The following is an 18740-nucleotide window of genomic DNA, read 5'->3' on the forward strand; positions in this document are numbered from 1 at the left end:
TGAGCTCCAGCTGCATAGAATCATTTTATCAGTGCCTGGTTCAATATCATGGGAACCAATAAATCAACCAGGGGGATGTGGATCGGAGAGTGATTGACAGTGTAAAAAAAAAAAAATCTCCTATGTGTCCTGAAGCCTTGCTTCACCAAACACTACCATCCAATACTACCAAATGCAGATCTTCAGCTATTTAAACTTTATACTGTATAGATGTTTCAAATTATACTGGCAATTTGTAAATTGCACCTAGCCAGCTGGGTCCATGGGCTAAGCCACTGTGGTTGTGATCAGAAGGATACCAGTTCAAATCCCCAGTTCAGCAGAGTGATGTCACCATTGGGCCCTTGAGCACGGCCTTTAACCCCCATTTGCCACAGGTATTGTCCGACCCTGCCTTTTCAAAATGAATGTCGCTTTTAAGTTTGAAATAGCATCTGCTATGTATGTAAATGTATTGAACGTGTGAATTATGAGACAGATCCATAATTATCCATTTACACCTCTGTACTGTGTTATGAAAACATTAAATACAGAAAGACTAATGGGACTATTTTCAAAGTCAACACACGCAGGTCATTTATTATCAAAACTCACACACACTCACCCAAAAAAAAACAATCAACAGTTCACATTTATACCTAAAACTCATTCACGTATGTTGCATAATTAAATATTTTTCAGGCACCAAGGATTTTTAGAAATCTAAAAGATGTCATGATATGCCCAAAGCTTTAAAAAATGTTTCTTTATATTGTCACTAATCCTTAACTTAGTGGTACCATATTTACAAAGCAACTACAAATATTTACAAAAATAAGACTATGGCAGCACAGCAGTCTGTCCAGCAGAGGGCAATGTGCCACCCTGGGCCTTATACCCCCAGTATAACTTCCTGAGCAATAGGGACAGATACATCTTTTTCAACTGGTCACAAAGATGATACAATATAAAGAAAATGTCCAGAAAAAGATCTCAGACAAATCAGATTAAAACAGAAATCAGCACAGCCAGTGTTGTAGGCTCTCCAGGCATAGCCGCAGTTGGGGGTGGTGGCCCCCCTAGTTGTGCAAGTTGAAATTCCAATTAATTGGCAAGACCATGATCTGTGCTGGCACTTTGCACCCTTGCAGAAGTGGCTTGTTGGTACCCAAGTGCAAACATTAAACTGCACCTTCCCAACTGGCTTTCCCAGGGGCTGAGGTCTTGCTGCTTCAGATGTATATTGGGTGGTACTGCTTGTTGGTCAGTCGCTTCCGGCAAGTGGGGCAGGTGTGAGACTCGAGCAGAGAGTCCCGGAGGCACTGGCTGCAAAATAGGTGACCACACCTGGTGGATACCACCAGCCTTCCATTAGCCACGATCTACAGCAGAGGAGGAGACAGAGACTAGGGTTATACAGATCAGAAGACAGAGATGAGGCTCTCACAGATCAGAAGACGGAGACCGGGGTCACACGGAGCAGGAGACGGAGACCCGGGTCACACGGAGCAGGAGACGGAGACCCGGGTCACACGGAGCAGGAGACGGAGACCGGGGACACACGGAGCAGGAGACGGAGACCGGGGACACACGGAGCAGGAGACGGAGACCGGGGACACACGGAGCAGGAGACGGAGACCAGGGACACACGGAGCAGGAGACGGAGACCGAGGACACACAGAGCAGGAAACGGAGACCGGGGACACACGGAGCAGGAGACGGAGACCGGGGACACACGGAGCAGGAGACAGAGACCAAGGACACACGGAGCAGGAGACGGAGACCAGGGACACACGGAGCAGGAGACAGACACTATGAGCACCTATGAGATTCAGGCATAAGTGATCCAACACCAACAAGCAAGGGGGGTCTCAACATGCCACAATGATTGTAAACCTGTGGAAATGTTCAGAACAAAGTTGTGCTCTCAGTGACCTGGGGGGCGGGGCGCTACTGCACATTACAGCTAGAGCCAGGCTCTCACCTCCCCGTAGGTTTCCAGGCAGATGGGACAGCTGATGGTTCCCGGTGTGGACCTACAGAGAGAGACAGACTCATCACGCCATCTGTATGCCTGATAGCAAGACTCCTAGCAAGATGGACTCCTAGCTTTAGGAGGCGGGGTCGAGTCAGAGTCAGACCTGGCTCTGCTATTGGACTCCAGGGCTGAGAGGAAGGCAGTTCTGCTGGGGAAAGTCATTTCGTCCTCTTCGCCACTGCTCAGCACATAGCTCTCGCTGCTAGCGCCACGGTCACCCTGAGAACCTGATCCTGACAGACAGACATTCATACCTACGACTGACTGACTGACTTACTGGTAAACACTGTATTAATGCCCAAGACTGACTGACTGACAGACAGACACACACGGCTGAGGCTAAGTGACTTAACAGAAGCACAGAGGGCTGAATCTAAGTGAGACACAGACAGACAGACAGACAGACAGACAGACAGACAGACAGACAGACATTCAGACAAAAGGCTGACTGACAAGAAGAGTCAGACAGTCATAGAGAGACCCCAATTTCTCTTAATTATGCAGAACAACAAGGAGGGAGCAAGACAAAAACTCACGTTCATCAACAAGCTGAGGGTCCGAGATCAAACAGAGGTGACAAAATGGTCGGAATTCAGAGAGAAACAACAAAGATCATCATTAGTAGAATGAACAGTCACCATTGCAGTTTGGACGTTATGTTACGTTACCTTTTAATGTAACATGTTCTGCCGAAATTTATACTCGTTCTTTTTCCCCCCAATATACCTGAAGCAGTGATTTAACATCACAGCAGGTTAAAAAATATGCTGCACTCAACACGCCAACTCAGGCAAAGGTGAAAAGCTTCTGAGAAGGCGTACTGGACCCGCATCTTTAACCCTCACACGAGGACCCGAGGGGACCTTGAGCACCGAAAAGGTGACGCTTTCAACTCACCACCACCGAATCGCCGGTAGTCAGGTCCACCACAGGAGGCTCGAGGGCTTCACAGGTCAGGTCGACCACAACTGCGCCTGCTCACGACCACAAAACGCAGCACGGTCAGATTAATAGCCGGCCATACACAAACACAAAATCTTAATTTAACATCCGATGGCAGACAATTTTGCAAAAGACTGGAAATAATTTGTCATCATTTTGACATATCATTTTGCTTTTTATATCAATTCCTCTATGTCAAAATATCTGCTGCCAAGACAAATGTTTGCCCTGTCACTCAGCTGCATCATCTTACATAATACGGTTACAATATTTAGCACAATTTATTGATGGTGTGAACCAAGCAAACTATCGCAGTCCCTGCGATGTGACAGTTGCATGTGCATGAAATTCCATGTTGATATTAACATCACATACCGTGCAAACCTGACACGGCAGATAGCACTGTTGCTGCACAGCGCCGCTTTGTGTGTATGGTGTTTGCATGCTCACCCTGCGTATGTGTGGCTTTTCAACGGATCCTCTGGTTTCCTTTCACTGTCCAAAAGCAGGCAACTTAAGTAAATCTGAATGCCTAAACTAAGCATATGTGTGACTCAGTGTGCACCCTGCAATGACCGGTTAGTTCCTGCCTTACACCAATTGCAATGTTTAAATTAAATAAATGATTACTTGATTAATCGTCAGCCTAATCAATAGTTTATTCGATTAATGTTATAAATAGGCAGTCATAATCCAGACTTTGGATTTTGTTTGTTGGTTGAAACAAAATCTTGGTCTGGGTTTTTTTCTGGACACAAGCTATATACCTCTGACACCCTCTGACACCCTCTGACACCCTCTGACACCCAGGTTGTTTTAGGTTAACTGCTCAGCATTCCTTACTTCCCCCCTCAAAATGTAGCAAAGTGGGATTCGTGCAGTAATGTCGGTATTATGAGTGAGGAGCAGTGGTCCCTAATCCTGCTCTTGGGTGGCCACCATTCTAATGTATCCTGAATAGATGAGCATTTAAATACGTGACTAAATCACGTCATTGAGCTAAATAGTCCAATATCGTAACATCTGTCAGCAATGCAGAGGCCCTAGTCTACAAGGATCAACAGTGAGAACCATTTCTTCTGTAGAGATCAGTGGATTGTGAATAGAGGCCGTTAACAAACCGTTGTGCCTGCTAGAATCAGGGCCTCTCCGGGAGGGCATACTGGTGCCCCTACTCCTTTTGGTGGGTCGCCGGGACCCAGAAGAATTGATGTGCCTCCTTCTCTGGACCTGGGGGTAGAGAATGGATGGGAGCTTGTAAATGTCTTATGTTGGGCTGAACAGATGAACAGATAGTGGGGTACCGCAGGGTTCAATTTTAGGACCATTATTGTTCCTAATTTACATTAATGATATTGACACCAATACATACAGTAAACTGGTTACATTTGCAGACGACACCATGGTGGGTGGTGTAGCAGATACTAAATTAGCAGCACAGAGGCTACAACGGGATATTGATTTAATTAACAACTGGGCTGATACCTGGCAGATGAAATTTAATGTAGATAAATGTAAGGTAATCCATGCAGGGAGCAGAAATATAAAGTATAGATATTTTATGGGTTTCACTGATATAAAGGTAGCTGATTATGAGAAAGACCTCGGTGTGCATGTTGAAGCTTCCATGTCCCACTCTCGCCAGTGTGGGCCAGCAATAAAAAAGGCCAATAGGATGTTGGGTTACATCTCTAGGTGTGTGGAGACTAAGTCAAGGGAGGTGATGCTACGATTATACAATTCCCCACCTAGAATATTGTGTGCAGGTTTGGTCACCATACCTTAAAAAGGACATTGCTGCCTTGGAAAAGGTTCAACGTACGGCTACAAGAATGATTCCTGGTCTTAGAGGAATGTCTTATTATAAGAGGTTAGCTGAGCTGAATCTGTTCAGCCTCGAGCAAAGGAGACTAAGGGGGGACATGATCCAGGTCTATAAGATTCTAACGGGTCTGGATGCTGTTCAGCCAAATGGCTATTTTAATATTAGTTTAAATACTAGAACTCGTGGCCATAAGTGGAAATTAGCAGGAGGACATTTTAAAACAAATTTGAGGAAGCACTTCTTTACACAGCGTGTAGTTAGAGTATGGAATAGTCTTTCTGCTAGTGTAGCGAAAGCTAAAACCCTGAGTTCCTTTAAATCAGAGCTAGATAAGATTTTAACAACTCTGAGCTATTAGTTAAGTTCTCCCCAAAAATGCTTGATGGGCCGAATGGCCTCCTCTCGCTTGTAAATGTCTTATGTTCTTTTATACAGCCCCAAGTATTATATTACTAAGACAACTAGATTTATGAATTCTTATTGTTCCCACAACTCAGAATAAGTGGTTGGAGGAAGGATGAATGATGGATGGATGGACAGATGGATGGGTAATAAATTCATGGATGGATATTAGTAAATTTTTTTTAAGAAATCAAAATGTTCTCCATGTTACACCCACATGATTAACCTACTAACCAGATGTGGCTGTTAGGGGTGAAAAAAAAATTGATGGCGTTAGAAAATAAAACCAGTAAATGGGAAGTCTATCTGGGTCAGAAAACATCCATAAACAAGACAATGCTTTACAAATAAGCAGGGAACCTTGCTTAGTAACTGTAGTGCACCTCTCATTCCACATGTGCTTTAGCTTGCATTCACCTCATTCCCACAGATCATCAAAATATAACCCTAGATATTTCAACATCTGGGATCCAGGCTGCTTTTTACATGGCTTCTGTAAACAGGGGGTGTGTAGCTCAGACTGTTAGGGATCTGTCACTATGTCCAGAAAGTCATTGGTTTGAATCCCATGGTAAACAGAAGAACATCACTGTTGGGCCATTGACCAAGGCACTTAATCCCAATTACTCCCGGCTGGTTTACCCTGTTTACTGATCCTATTTTTAAAGTCACTTTCAACAAACGTGTTTGCTATAGAAATAAATCTATACTTAACAACCGAGTTGGCTGAAGACCCTGAGGAGGACTCACAGTGCTCATGTTGTTTGGAAGAGGACAAGCAGAGAACTGGCTCCAGCCCCCAACGCCACTGTTTCTTTGTGTGACACAAACTCTCTTGACAAATGGTGAGGATCTCTGTGGAATTAAACAGAAATAACCGAAAGATTAAAATTTTCACATTATCATCAGGTTTTCTGAACCATGTAGGCACAACAACCTCCTCATCCTCAAATGCCTGTTAATCACTGATGCATGTTTTCAGAAAAATGATCATCATATAACTGCCAGGAAATCTTAATATTCAAGGGAACATAAAGAATAATATTTTGAACTGATTAAACAGCTGGCATACACACTACACACTTCTAACCAATAGTTCATTCTATACGTGCAACAGAAGAACTACCAAATCTGAACGACCAAGAATACAACGGTGTGGTTTAGAGGTCGACAAATGTGGGCGATGCCGATTTCTAGAGGGTGGGAGATAGGGTTGCCACCATCACCCCGTATAATACAGGACGCAGCAAATTCCAATACAGGATTGTCACGTATTATAATTATAAGGGACAGATGGCACCCCTAGTGGGAGGGAGGGTGACGATGACCGAAAATAGGCCAATTTTTTAAGCACAAAAATAACAATGAGTAACACAACTGCTTAACTTGAAATATGTACTCGACATAAAAGACATAAAAAAAGAATTATTTAACTCAAAATATAAATCACACTTAAAGTAACAGCATGAAGAATTTTGAAAGTAATAGAAAATAAAAACAATACTTTCACCACATTCGGTGCTCTTTGGCGGTTCATGATTCAGTTTCTGACAAAAGCAACAAAACAATAGGCTTCAAACTTGAGATTGTTTCGGCTTTGAGGTGATGTTATTCATCAAGTGAAACGTATGTAAGCAGCAGGAATTTAGAACTCTTTAGAACTCGTGGCGCAAGTTCACTACTGTAGGTGCTGATAAACCACAGTAAAACACTGATGAAGTGCCAATGGCCATGGTCTACGTGCAGCCAGCACTGTAAAATTATATATATACACACACACACACACACACACACACTATATTGCCAAAAGTATTGGGACGCTTGCCTTTACACACACATTGAATTTAATGACATCCCATTCTTAATACATTCTTAAGAATGGGATTCTTAATCCCATTCTTAATACAAGTTTTAGTATGGAGTTGGCCCCACCCTTTGTAGCTGTAACAGCTTCAACTCTTCTGGGAAGACTGTACACAAGCTTGAGGAGTGTGTTTATGGGAATCTTAGACCATTCTTCCAGGGGAGCCACTGATGTTGGACGAGAAGGCCAATTACGTGGCATTCTCCACTATTCCATAAATTTAGCATACCGCCGAGGCGCGATTATTGCTGGTTGAAAACTTAACCTATCTTTTTGGGGCAGCGTGTGGCTCAGCAGGCTAAGCCTGTGTGCCTGTAATCACAAGGTCGCTGGTTCAAACCCTGCCTCAGCACATCTGTGGGTCCTTGAGCACGGCCCTTAACCCCCAGCTCCCTGGGCACCCCAACAGGTGGCTGTCCATCATCCTTCATGGACAGCTTACTCTACAAAGAGCAAGTTGAGGGAGGGGTAAAGACAATTTCTTCACAGGGATTAATAAAGTATCGATTATGAGTATATGAAAGCAGTATAATAATTGATACTATTTCTTGACCCATTATTACGTGCAGTTATAGTGTAGTTGTATACTTATTACATGTAGTTGTGTACTTGTTATAGGTATATTTTTCTGATAGCTTACATTTCCTTAGAACGTGATATCACTATTAAAAACTATATTCTGATTAGGTAAATTTCATTATTAGGGCATGCTGCCTCGGTTAAAAATACAGTTCATTTTGGCATCAAAAATTTCCTTATCATACTATTTTACCCTCTTTAAAATATGTAGGTATGGTATTTTGATAAATTACGACAGACCAAAACGTGTACTTATATTCTGATATTCTGCAGTATGCTATTCTGATAAAGAATGCCAAAATGTCGGAACACGGGTACTACATCACAAACACAAATAATTTTAATACACACAACAAAACACAGTATCAATACAAATTATTTTATACTATACAAAGTCACGGAATGTACCAGTCAGAAGTACATAAACAGAACGATAAAGTAAACGGAGATTAACGTTGTATTCTTTATTGGGCAAATGTCCATTGTCAAAAAATGGCTTGATTCGCTCATACAAATATGTTATTTATTTAACATCTTAAATTTAAATTTAGAATATCGTTCGTTCCTGCCATTAATTCCCTATCTGTATCTTCACCGCCATTATTTACAGTTATATACCTAGAGACATGGGAACATCAGCTCATAACTGACGCTAAGTTTCTGGATCTCTTTTCTAGTGTTTGGTTTGTTCGGACTCCTCACAAAGTTCACGTCGGAGTTTTTAGCAGTTAACGATCCCCATGTTCTTGACCGTGACTGTTCCATCACGTACCTTTCTAATACAGCGTCATCGTTCGTATTTTATTTAAAAATGACACTCATCTGACAATCAAGTTAAAAAAGCCTATTGGTGTCAGCTGTTCACCAAACTCGACTGTTTCCTTCAGCTGTAATGTAATTATGTATGGTACAGTGACATTTTCGGTTTTCAATAGCGCTTGCCCTTATAGTTTATTGGGTAAACGGTAAGCTATGCAAAGTGACCGCGTCTCTGAAGCCTTCCATTATAGTAACAACTGTGCGTGTACTTCTTACCCTAAATCACCTATTTACCCTGAACAAATCGCTCGCATCAATGTAAATACCTTATTTTCCGTGATACTTCGTCACCAAGACCCGGTTACTATTCAACAGGTACATTATACCAAGTTCGCATCGCGTACACTGATTCCCAGCTTTAGCGATCAGAAACTGACAGTTACTGGCAGGCGTTCCTGATAATTTCACCCACTTCCGGTTATGAATTTACAAAATAAAAGCTTAAAAAGTAAAAAGTGACGCAATAACATTCGCCTGACATTAAATCGACATAATAGAATAACATGTTTTGTTTTTAGCGTGATACCCTGTATGTCGACAGTCATTTATATTTGTGAGATTATTCGTAAAATAACATTCAGGAAATACCACTTTTACTCTGTCGGCGTCCACTGTGACCCGGAAATAATTATATTCGATACCTTTCAAATAATGGACCTATGTCACTTGACGTCAGCCAACTTTCGTTCTGACTCGGAGCAGGTCATCAACACTAATCAAGTAGAAAATGCAAAGTTGAGAATAATACTTTCTCATGGAGTTTCTCAGTCTTTGGTGCATCTGTCACGAATACAGGTAGAAGATTTTAAAAGAATTGCAGACGTATTTCCCCTAACAAACCGGTGCGAACTAGACAAAGGCTACAAATTCTTCATCGAACAGTTTCTGTTAAGGTTAAAAATAGCTGTAGTTAATATTATTAATGTTTTAGCTTTCTGTTTTAGAACTGAATGGTATTTTGCTCGTATTATTCATTAAGGCAAAAGTCAAGACAAGCAGTCAGCAAGACAAAGAAACGAGTCATCAAATTAAGTAAGCAGGAGGTCACACTCCCATTTATACTATTAGGGAACCTGTATCATAGCTGTCAAGTCTCCCGTTTTTGGCTGGATAACTACCGTATTTTACCGTTCCGTATTAGTATTTTACTATTTTCCCGTAAATCTCCCGTATTATAATATCATTTCAAAAAATTCCTCTGCCTCTCCAAACTAAACTGTCAGTAGCCTCGCGAGAACTGCCACCTGCAGTAGTCTGCAGGTCATTTACAACATTATCCAGGTCATAAATGCGGAGGTTAAAATGGCAATGCTGTGTGCCAAAAACAACGTTACTTTCACCTTCTGTGACGACTTCAACAAAGATACAAAGTCTGCAACAAATCTGTATAATAAGTCATTATAGTGAATGCCAGAGAGCCACATGAGTGAACATGAGAAATTAGAAGAAAATGTGTAATGAAAATTAAATGTAGATGACAAGTGGTTATTTTAGATTTCTTGTACACCTGTCTTAAAATGTAAGGGATACTGGAGCTTGGTTGGGGTGGTGGGGTGGCTCGCGGTGGGTGCCGGAAAATTTCCCTTATTATCAAATCAAAAACTTGACAGGTATGACCTGTATAAGGGTCAGCAGCATTAAACTGCTCAGAGTCACCCTCGCCACTGGCCTTAAGTGGAACAGCACGCTGCAGCTGCTATGGAGAAGGCCCATCAGCACCTTTACTCCCTTAGCTGTCTGAGGAGGCCTGCATGTTACCTACAGTCCTCGCAAACAGATGTGCTGTGGAGTCTATCCTCTGAAGCAGCATAACATCCTGGCAGCTGCTCAAGGAGGGATTGAAAAGTGCTACAGTGTAGTGAAAGTAGCATAGAGCATCACATGCTGCACTCAGCAGTCCAAGACATTAATTTATGATATGGATGGCTGCAAACTCACCGTCACCCACCAGGGGGCAGTCAACTCTCACATAACGATAATAACCATAGATTCTTAACTGTAGCCCTTAAGGATGATAACAGGGCACAGCTGGTAACCCCTCATTTACCCAGCCTGGGGCTGAAACTGTCCCTGGCAGAATGTAAAGTCCATGCAGGAGAGAAACCGGGACAGTAAGGAGGGGAATCAAAGGGCCTGCTGATAGTGCCATTCAACTTACTATTCCTAGGGAATGTTGGGGATTGACTGCCCTAAAGTGACAGCTACCTCCAGTGTACCTCACCCGCCGCAGCCCATATTTCTTAAACTTGCCCTGAGGTTCCTGTGTCTCTGTTTCTGCAGCCGTTTTGTCAGTGACAACACTGTGCACTTTGTCTTTCTGCCACACTAAATGCACTTTGCTGCTGCATGAAAATTAATTTCCCACTGGGACAGGTAAAGTACCTGATCTTAACACAACATTCTGATTTTGGTTATAGTCATGCACAGTAAATGTAAAAGATTTCTGTTATAAATTATGAATACCATTTTACTTTGCACATATAATTTCCTTGTAGATTGTGGGGTAGTGCTGGTGACCGTTTTACAGTTTTTCACAGTTCAGCTTTTAGCGGCGAGTGCTGCTGCTTTGAAACTTCTAACTCGGGGATTGTTATAGCTCTAAGCGGGGGTGGGGTGGGTTAGTTTTTCTTCTTTTAGTCGAGTCACCACCTGGTACATTCAGTATTGATGTTGGGGTTGTATACTTTTCAGGATAATTGTGATCTCAGTTAAGTTTCAGCCTTGGAGTGGCCAGGACTTATCACCACTATTTTTGCCCATTATGTTGTTGGTGTGCATTCCATTCCAGATGCCTCTTTGGCTGGAGATTACATCGTCCACTTTGGAGAATTGCCGTGCCATCCTACTGTCTTTCCTTAGTTCCCGGATTGTACTGTTGAAGCGATGGGGACTATAATTTGATTAGTGTCCTGTTAATTCCCCTGTGAGGGTGATCTGCCTTGTACTGGTTGTGTTTTCATTGTTTGTGTATAGTTAACTTCTTAAACTGACCTGCGGTTTTGTCTCTCACCAGGTACGGGGGCCTGAACTGTGGGGAGGCTGGCGCTCTGGATCTCACACTGTGCCTGGCTAAGATTGCAGTGCTGCAGAGTGTGTGTGTGTGTGTGTGTGTGCGCGCGCGCGCTTTGTACACGGGTATTTTGATTTTGTATGATTTTATTCCTTTGGTTTGCCCCCCCCCCCCCCCCCACTGGTGCCTCCCATGAGTATGTATTAACTTGAGTAAGATGTGTTGTTGGGGCAGAATCTGGGGTCCTGTTTTAAGAAGTTGACTTGTAAGGGGGTGTGGTTTACAAAAAGTTTGTTGAACCAATAGGTTGTCGATTGTATCATGAATCATCTATCATGAATGTTTGGCCAATTCTAGACCATTAATATTATTTTTTACATACTGGATGGACAACTGCATGACCAGTAAAAAGAGAGAAAGTGATATAGGACCTTTTGTAAATAATTCACCATATCCACATAATTTCAAAGATTTATAGATAAATTGGTGTTCAACAGAATTGAATTCCTTGAGGATATCCAGAAAGAGAATAAAGATTAAATCATCCCTCACCAAATCAGCGTAGTGCAAAATATCTAAAATGAACCTAATATTGTTCATAATATACCTGCCGGTCATAAACCCAGACTGTGTCTCATCAATTATATAATGTAGTGAGACTTTAATAGTGCTCAGGTAGAAGCTTTTCAGCAGTCTGGAAGTGCATGTCTTAATAGGACTGTAACCTCTTCCGGAGGGCAGCAGAGAGCAGAGGTGGTGGCCTGGGTGAGATGGGTGATTCTCGTGGCCCATCAAAGTCATCGGGGTCTGTATATGTCCTCTAGTGAAGGTAGCTGGGTGTTGGTAATTTTTTTGTGCAGATTTGATGACTCCCTGGAGGGTCTTCTTGTCAGCCATGGAGCAGCTACGAGTAGCATACCATAGCAGGATGCCACAGGTGAGTATGCTTTCCACAGAGCAGCGACAGGACATCAGCAGCTGCTTGGACCGACTACCAGCCCTTCTGGAGCCAAGGATGGGAAGCAATCTGTTCCAAAGTCGGACGATTGTTTCTTTTTGGGTTGAAGCACCAATCCATTAAATTTTGAAATTCTGAAAACAGACGTTGGAGTTGGGATATTATTTAAAGTGAGAAGGCTCTCTCATCAGGCATGGTCAGTGTGACATTGCTGACACTAACCTTCTGAGACTGCTCTGAGAAAATCCAGAGACCCAGTTTCTTGGTTCCAAATGGGTACCGTCCCACACATTAGACAGAAGAGCATTGTGCTGATGTCCAAAACGGTGTAGACGCCATCCATATGCAGCAGAAAACTCTGCAGGGGCTGATGCAGTACTGCTCCAATAAATCAGAAAAAATGAAAGAGAGAGAGAGAAGATGCCATGAGAAACTCACTTTACATCTCACTATTTTACAGAAAGCAAACAGAGTATAAAGGAGCGATATTTCTGTAAAGATTAACATCTTTTTTCACTAACCCAAGTATTCTGGATCGGGGCTGTCTTTCCGAAAACTCCCACATCCAAAGTCTATCAGCTTAACCTGCAGAGATTCTGTCTGAATAAGGAGGTTTTGAGCCTGGATGTCACCGTGTTGGAGGCCCCGATCCTCACCGTGGCACAGGGCCAGCAGCAGCTGTAGCAGCACCAGCTGTGCCACCTCCTCACTCAGGGAGCCACCACAGTCAATGCTGTAGTGATGGAGATCCTGACACGGCTCAGGTCTCTCCATCACTATTGAGTGGCTTTCCGGACCTTCAAACCACTCAATAAACTGCACAATGTAGGGGCAGGCTGGTGGGATGCTCAGCTGCATCATTAAGGCCACCTCCTTGGGCATCTTCCCCCCAAGTGCAGGCTGTGGAATTGTTGAAGCAGATAAGAGGCAATGCAGGGAGCAGAAAGACACTTATCCCCTTTTAAATGTTAGTGTGTCTACCTTTTCCCCATCGTCTTTCAGCACTTCTTTGATTGCAACCTGGGAAGATTAAAGATTATTTTTATAGAGAGAGTTTGCACAGAACCAAACAGATATGAAAACTGACATAAATACAAATGCACTTCTTTTAAGAACATGGAGTCCATAAAGACTGCACATATCATACAGTATGTATATACTTGTTGAGACCTAATGTAAGATATATCTTACTGGTAATCCGTCTTTCTTCCGGATTCCGGCATACACATTCCCAAACGCTCCACTGCCGATTAGTGCCCCTTTAGTATAAAGGTCCTCCAGTCGTTCTACAGCACAGAGAAAAAGAGTGGGACACAAAACAATACTGAGCAGCTAGTCAGGGTAACATCCAGAATTACAAAATATTAGATATTACATAAAACCAGAAGCAGCCAGAGAAGACAATTTAATGTGTTAACATCATATTTTTGTGGGCCTTCATTTACCTTTTGATTCAGATATGCAACCCCACATGCCTGTAGTAGTTTAGCAAATGACTATACAATTAATGTCATGTTCAGTTATTAGTCACACATTGAAAAAAAAATCATCTGTGTAAATGTATCCTCATCATATAAAAGACTGAGACAAATATAAACCTTTAGGATTACTGGAGGTGGGTTTGGGACTCGGAGTGGAGTGGCCTGCTTCTGACGGCATTTCTCGTTGCATCAGCTGCTGGCTAATTTTATACTGGAGTTCCCTACGAAGCTTCCCAGTATCTCCAGTGCCACTCCCAGCTGCTGAGTCATTGTGGCCACTTGGTACTACAGACAATGAGAGATTGACAATGTAATCGAACAATAAACTGCATCATTCAATGTGGATGTAGAGTGTACTTTTGACCTGAGACATATACAAATATTTGGGGAGTTCAGTGACAAAATGCAAACTAAAAATACATATCTACTATGGATGTAACGAAAAACGTAATATCGCAGTATCGTGATAAAAAAATACCTCGAAACCGTTGTCAGACTGTTATGATATCAACCACGATATCATGTGGTTATTTCGCTCGTATAAGCTCCGTCTCAAAAAATACATACTACATTAATGAATGCTTTGTGCTCTTTTGGCCTTCTGTAACCCACATGACAATAGGTCATTAAGTCTATTACTATTACAATAATAATTTATATATTGGTCAAATAGAAACAAAAACACATTTATGGTATATTGACAAAATGATAATTTATCTCTTTAAGAAAAAAGACGATTGTATGCAGAATGTGAGGTGATGTCAGGACATAATGTGGAGAGCACAGGTTTTTATTTGCAGAAGCGGTTAAGGCTGGTTGCAGCAAGTGCTAACAGCAGACTACCATAGGATTTAGAATAGGGTAAAAAGAAAAGCTATAAAATCAAGTTTAGCAAGTTATGTGGTGTAAGAAGATTTTTTTTAACTAACTAAAGGAAAAGGAAGATGGAAGAAATGTTTTAAACCACGATAAATTGTTTTTTTCTGCACTACATTGACTCTTCCAAAGATTTGGAACGGATATTCATGCATGTGCTTCGCCGAACAGGGACCCACTGAACAGAGTTCATATCAGGATGATGAGCTAGACCCATGGAGCAACAGTGAAGGATGAGTAGAGGGAACTTTGAATTTCTTATAACATGTGCAGTTAGGATATGATGGACTGAATTGAACTGTATAATAACCCTCGGATATTATTATGCCTGAATGGTATACGATGTGATTTTGTTTTTTCCTTGTATACGTGTTTAATTTTGAGTTTCATATGTGGGGGGAAGTTACTGATTTAAAGGAAAGATAAATAGGTGCTAAAGATACTGGATATACAATTTAAATAAGTATAAATAGACACAAAATTTTTATTTAATACGATACAGTAAAACATTAGCAAAACTGAACTAAGATATTACTAGATTTAAACTATGAATAACTGATTTAACCACAGGTCTCAGATACCCAAAACAAACAATATCTAAATCCATAAGTTATAAAGAGGTAGATTTACGTTTTTCCCATCTAAATGTAAATGTATATAAATGTATTCATGATTCTTCATGTTCTACAATCAATATTTACTAAAGGTTGTTGTCCTAAATTTTGAGGTGTCATTATCTTTCCCCCACCACTCCCATCAAACATAGAACTAGCCAGTAGCACTACTAAGTGGACCCAAAATAGGTTCATAAGTGTTACACGTGCACTGTTTTCACGCATCATTTTGCGTGTTAGTATGTATGGGCGTGGCCTGTATTTCACACGGTGAGAACAGACCCAGTGGAAAAATGGCAGAAAACACTACTTCAGAATTACAGATTGTGTTTTGATTAAAAGATCCAGCTGCTGCATTAATAATTAATATTTTATAAAGGAACTACTGACTTGGTTTTGTTTTATAATTACATGCATTGTTTAGTCATTCATTGCAAAGGACAATTACTGCTAAGTTCTGGGAAATACTTAAGGTCATAGCTGGATATTTCACTAATGAAGAAAAGCAGAAGCCCTTTATGTTAAAAGGAAGAACTAATTTGATATAAATAAACATGTTGATGATTAATTATTGAGTTTTTTTCTTTTTAAATATAGTGATAATTATTGTATTGTGAAACCTTTCGTCGTGATTTTATCGCACTGTGAGTTTTTGGTATCATTACATCCCTAATATCTACTGAAAACATGACCTTAAAGGTAAAATTGTAGATGCTGCTATGCATCAACCTGCCACGTTTCTGTCATACACACCTGCAGCAGGACTTTTGCTCCTCCCCCTTTTTCCTGGGCGTTCCTCATCCTTGTCTGGTGAGCGGGATCTCTTCTTTCCTCTCACTCTAGACTCGGAGACTTCAAAGAAAGGTAACAGGAAATTAATATCATACGCTTATGATGTGGTGCAAAGATGGATTGACATTCATGGTCAGTATTATGGCCCCCGACCATAGTAAGTGTTCATAGTAAGTGTGGTGGGGCCTGGAGCTTACCGTGAGTAAAACTGGGGTACAGGTAATATTATTATTGTTATTATTATACACAGTAAGTTTAATTTCAAAAACTAATAGTAAAAATCTATCTTTTCTTTAACTTTTGCTTGCTATCAGTTAACCTATGACATCAGTCTGGTTCCAGTCTCCAATGATAACTTTGCTGTCACATGACAAACCTTTAAAGGGGCCCTTCTGGGTTTTGGTTGTCGATGCAGAGGGACGAATTCTGCCTTGTGAATTCAGGGTCCTCCTCCCTCTTTTCACAGGACGTCCCTCATCCTTACTTGGTGAGCGGGATCTCTTCTTTCCTCTCACTCTAGACTCCGAGACTTAAAAGAAAGATCACAGGACACTAATGTCATACATTTATGAGGTAGGCATTCAGGACCAATATTATGGGCCCAACCATAAGTGGTTAGAAGATTAATTGATAAATGTTAAACCAATAACAGTATAGAACAATATCTTTTGTTTTTCAACAAGTTTCATGACCCATTAAAGTTCCACATAAAATATGGTATTCTCATTTTTTAAGGTTTCAGCTTCCTTGTTAGCCAATATACAAAAATACACTTTGGTTTTGCAGAGCGCTAACAGCATTTGATATTTATACAGTAATGGCAATAGTTTGCTGAATTAACTGCTAGCATTCACAGGGAAAGTCTGTATTTTTATTTTGTATTATTGGTTTTGGATATTGAGGTAAAATAATTCTGTCAAATTAATTGGTTAACGTGAAAATGTCACCACATCCAATGAATTCAACAACACAAAGAATTCAACATTTAGGTACCTAAAGGTTATTCTTAACTTTGAGGAAGTTTTAAGATATGCTGAAAGGCAACACTTATGCTCATTTAAAGAAAGGATCTATTTTAAAATATGTTACTAAATCTTACTTTACCTGAAGGCTTCTTAATTTCCACGTTGGACTTTGTTTGGGTAACATTGACCAACTGTGTAAAGTTTGGCGACCCTGCCATCAAAAGTGACAGTCATGCTACTTTTAAAAAGGTCCTACTTTATAATGTTTTCGTGATGTCACTGAATGGAAAAGGTTTTTATGATATCACAGAATGGAAATGACATCTGTCAGATGACATCACTGACCAGTAAATGATGTCATACCTTTGAATGCCAATGGGAGCATTTTGCCAGTTTTAGCTGCCATTGACTTTGAATAGGTGAAATTTGATTGGCTGGAGGATAGGACCAGTGTCCGAGGATGTCCACCAAATGTCACCAGTTACATTAGTGTCACCCCATGACTGTGAGATGAAAAGTTTGGTGAGTTTAGCTTCAAAGCTGTAAGAGTGGCGGCAGATTGAAAATCCTCCCAGTATTAGCCAATGGGGAAAATGGGGTGTTTGAGGGGACATCCCAGTAAAATGGAATCTGGGACAGCTTAGAAAAGCACAAGCAACCCCGACCGCTAAGGGATGAAGAAATGTGGAAAGTTTGATGGTTGTACTCCTAAAATTGTAGGAGGAGAAGCATATAGAATACAGGGGGCAGAGAAGAAAAATAATAAACCGATAAAGAACAGTATGCTGGCTTTTTTAAGCCAACATAATAGCAGGAATAACGTTTAAAAACTGTCACCACGGTGTCATTCTGATCTTAGACAACTACATAACAGCCAGAGAATGTGTATAGAGAGCTACAGAAACCTCAAATGTGGACAGTATGGAGGAAGAGGACAAAAGGCATAAGAGCACTGTCCCACCCAGGTACAGGACAGATAGCGCATGCAAGCACTTGTGACTGCTATTTCCTATATTACACCACTGTTAATACGAAGAAATCATGACATGAAAATAACACCACATCCAATGAATTCAACACAGATTATTCAACATTTAGGTATCAGAAGGTTCTTTGAAGAAGTTTTAAGATATACTGATGGGCAAAATTTATACTCATTTAAAGAATGGATCTATTTTTAAACATTATATCACCTAAATCTTAGCTCACCTGAAGACTTGTTCATTTCCATATTGTACTTTGAGTATTCCAAAATACTTAGGATAGGGAAAGTAGTGTTGCGATTTGAAAACTACCAATCGATTGTACTTTTACATTGTATGCATATTTATTGATATGTCATCGGCAGCATAAGCCAAATCCAGACAGACGTCGTATGTGTCGTTTTATATCGTCATGCCATCCAGACATTATACCACAGTATGTATAGCATTTAACGGTATTTAGAAAATCAACACCATCCCACTATTTACCCGATAAAATCTGCCAAGCTAGGGTTGGGGGGGGGGGCAATTTCGTACTAATATACCACCCAAGCCTAACCTGCAACCCTATCCCAGCCCCGAACACAACGGCTGCGTAGCATGTCGCTGCTGC

General features: G+C 41.1%; 2 protein-coding genes across 3 annotated transcripts; both read right to left on the bottom strand.

Moving 5' to 3' along the window:
- Positions 1 to 550: 550 nt before the first annotated feature.
- Positions 551 to 9105, bottom strand: rnf4 (ring finger protein 4). 2 transcript variants are annotated; one of them, XM_023800031.2, is made up of 8 exons: positions 8715 to 9105; positions 5937 to 6041; positions 4081 to 4189; positions 2915 to 2991; positions 2554 to 2566; positions 2121 to 2244; positions 1964 to 2015; positions 551 to 1361 (listed from the first exon to the last, which is right to left on the bottom strand). In XM_023800031.2, exons 2-8 carry the CDS (start codon positions 5943 to 5945, stop codon positions 1212 to 1214), a joined length of 534 nt encoding a protein of 177 aa, XP_023655799.1. In that variant the 5' UTR covers positions 5946 to 6041; positions 8715 to 9105; the 3' UTR covers positions 551 to 1211. The 2 variants fall into 2 exon arrangements, with proteins under 2 accessions (XP_023655799.1, XP_023655798.1); XM_023800030.2 differs by having other exon boundaries at positions 2121 to 2250.
- A 2812-nt stretch (positions 9106 to 11917) lies between these two features.
- On the bottom strand, positions 11918 to 18372 carry LOC140593608 (serine/threonine-protein kinase pim-3-like). The gene is made up of 10 exons (XM_072718571.1): positions 18354 to 18372; positions 17284 to 17355; positions 16556 to 16708; positions 16141 to 16239; positions 14015 to 14182; positions 13608 to 13702; positions 13398 to 13436; positions 12938 to 13316; positions 12639 to 12794; positions 11918 to 12550 (listed from the first exon to the last, which is right to left on the bottom strand). The coding sequence occupies exons 1-10, from the start codon at positions 18367 to 18369 to the stop codon at positions 12450 to 12452; spliced, it is 1278 nt and encodes a 425-aa protein (XP_072574672.1). The 5' UTR covers positions 18370 to 18372; the 3' UTR covers positions 11918 to 12449.
- Positions 18373 to 18740: the final 368 nt, after the last annotated feature.

The sequence above is a fragment of the Paramormyrops kingsleyae genome, chromosome 12 (genome assembly GCF_048594095.1).
Source record: "Paramormyrops kingsleyae isolate MSU_618 chromosome 12, PKINGS_0.4, whole genome shotgun sequence".
NCBI classification, from domain to species: Eukaryota; Metazoa; Chordata; class Actinopteri; order Osteoglossiformes; family Mormyridae; genus Paramormyrops; species Paramormyrops kingsleyae.

Bases quoted from the DNA above. Each gene is read 5' to 3' on its own strand.
- rnf4 (XM_023800030.2), bottom strand. The intron at 2,992-4,080 runs GTTTGTTAACGG...GGTCGTGAGCAG, and splicing joins TGATTCTAGCAGGCACAACG to GCGCAGTTGTGGTCGACCTG. The intron at 1,362-1,963 runs GTGAGAGCCTGG...CCTCTGCTGTAG, and splicing joins GCCTGGAAACCTACGGGGAG to ATCGTGGCTAATGGAAGGCT.
- LOC140593608 (XM_072718571.1), bottom strand. The intron at 16,240-16,555 runs GTTTGTCATGTG...CTTTCTTTGAAG, and splicing joins CCAGAAGGGCCCCTTTAAAG to TCTCCGAGTCTAGAGTGAGA. The intron at 12,551-12,638 runs GTTAGTGTCAGC...GTCTGTTTTCAG, and splicing joins TCTCAGAGCAGTCTCAGAAG to AATTTCAAAATTTAATGGAT.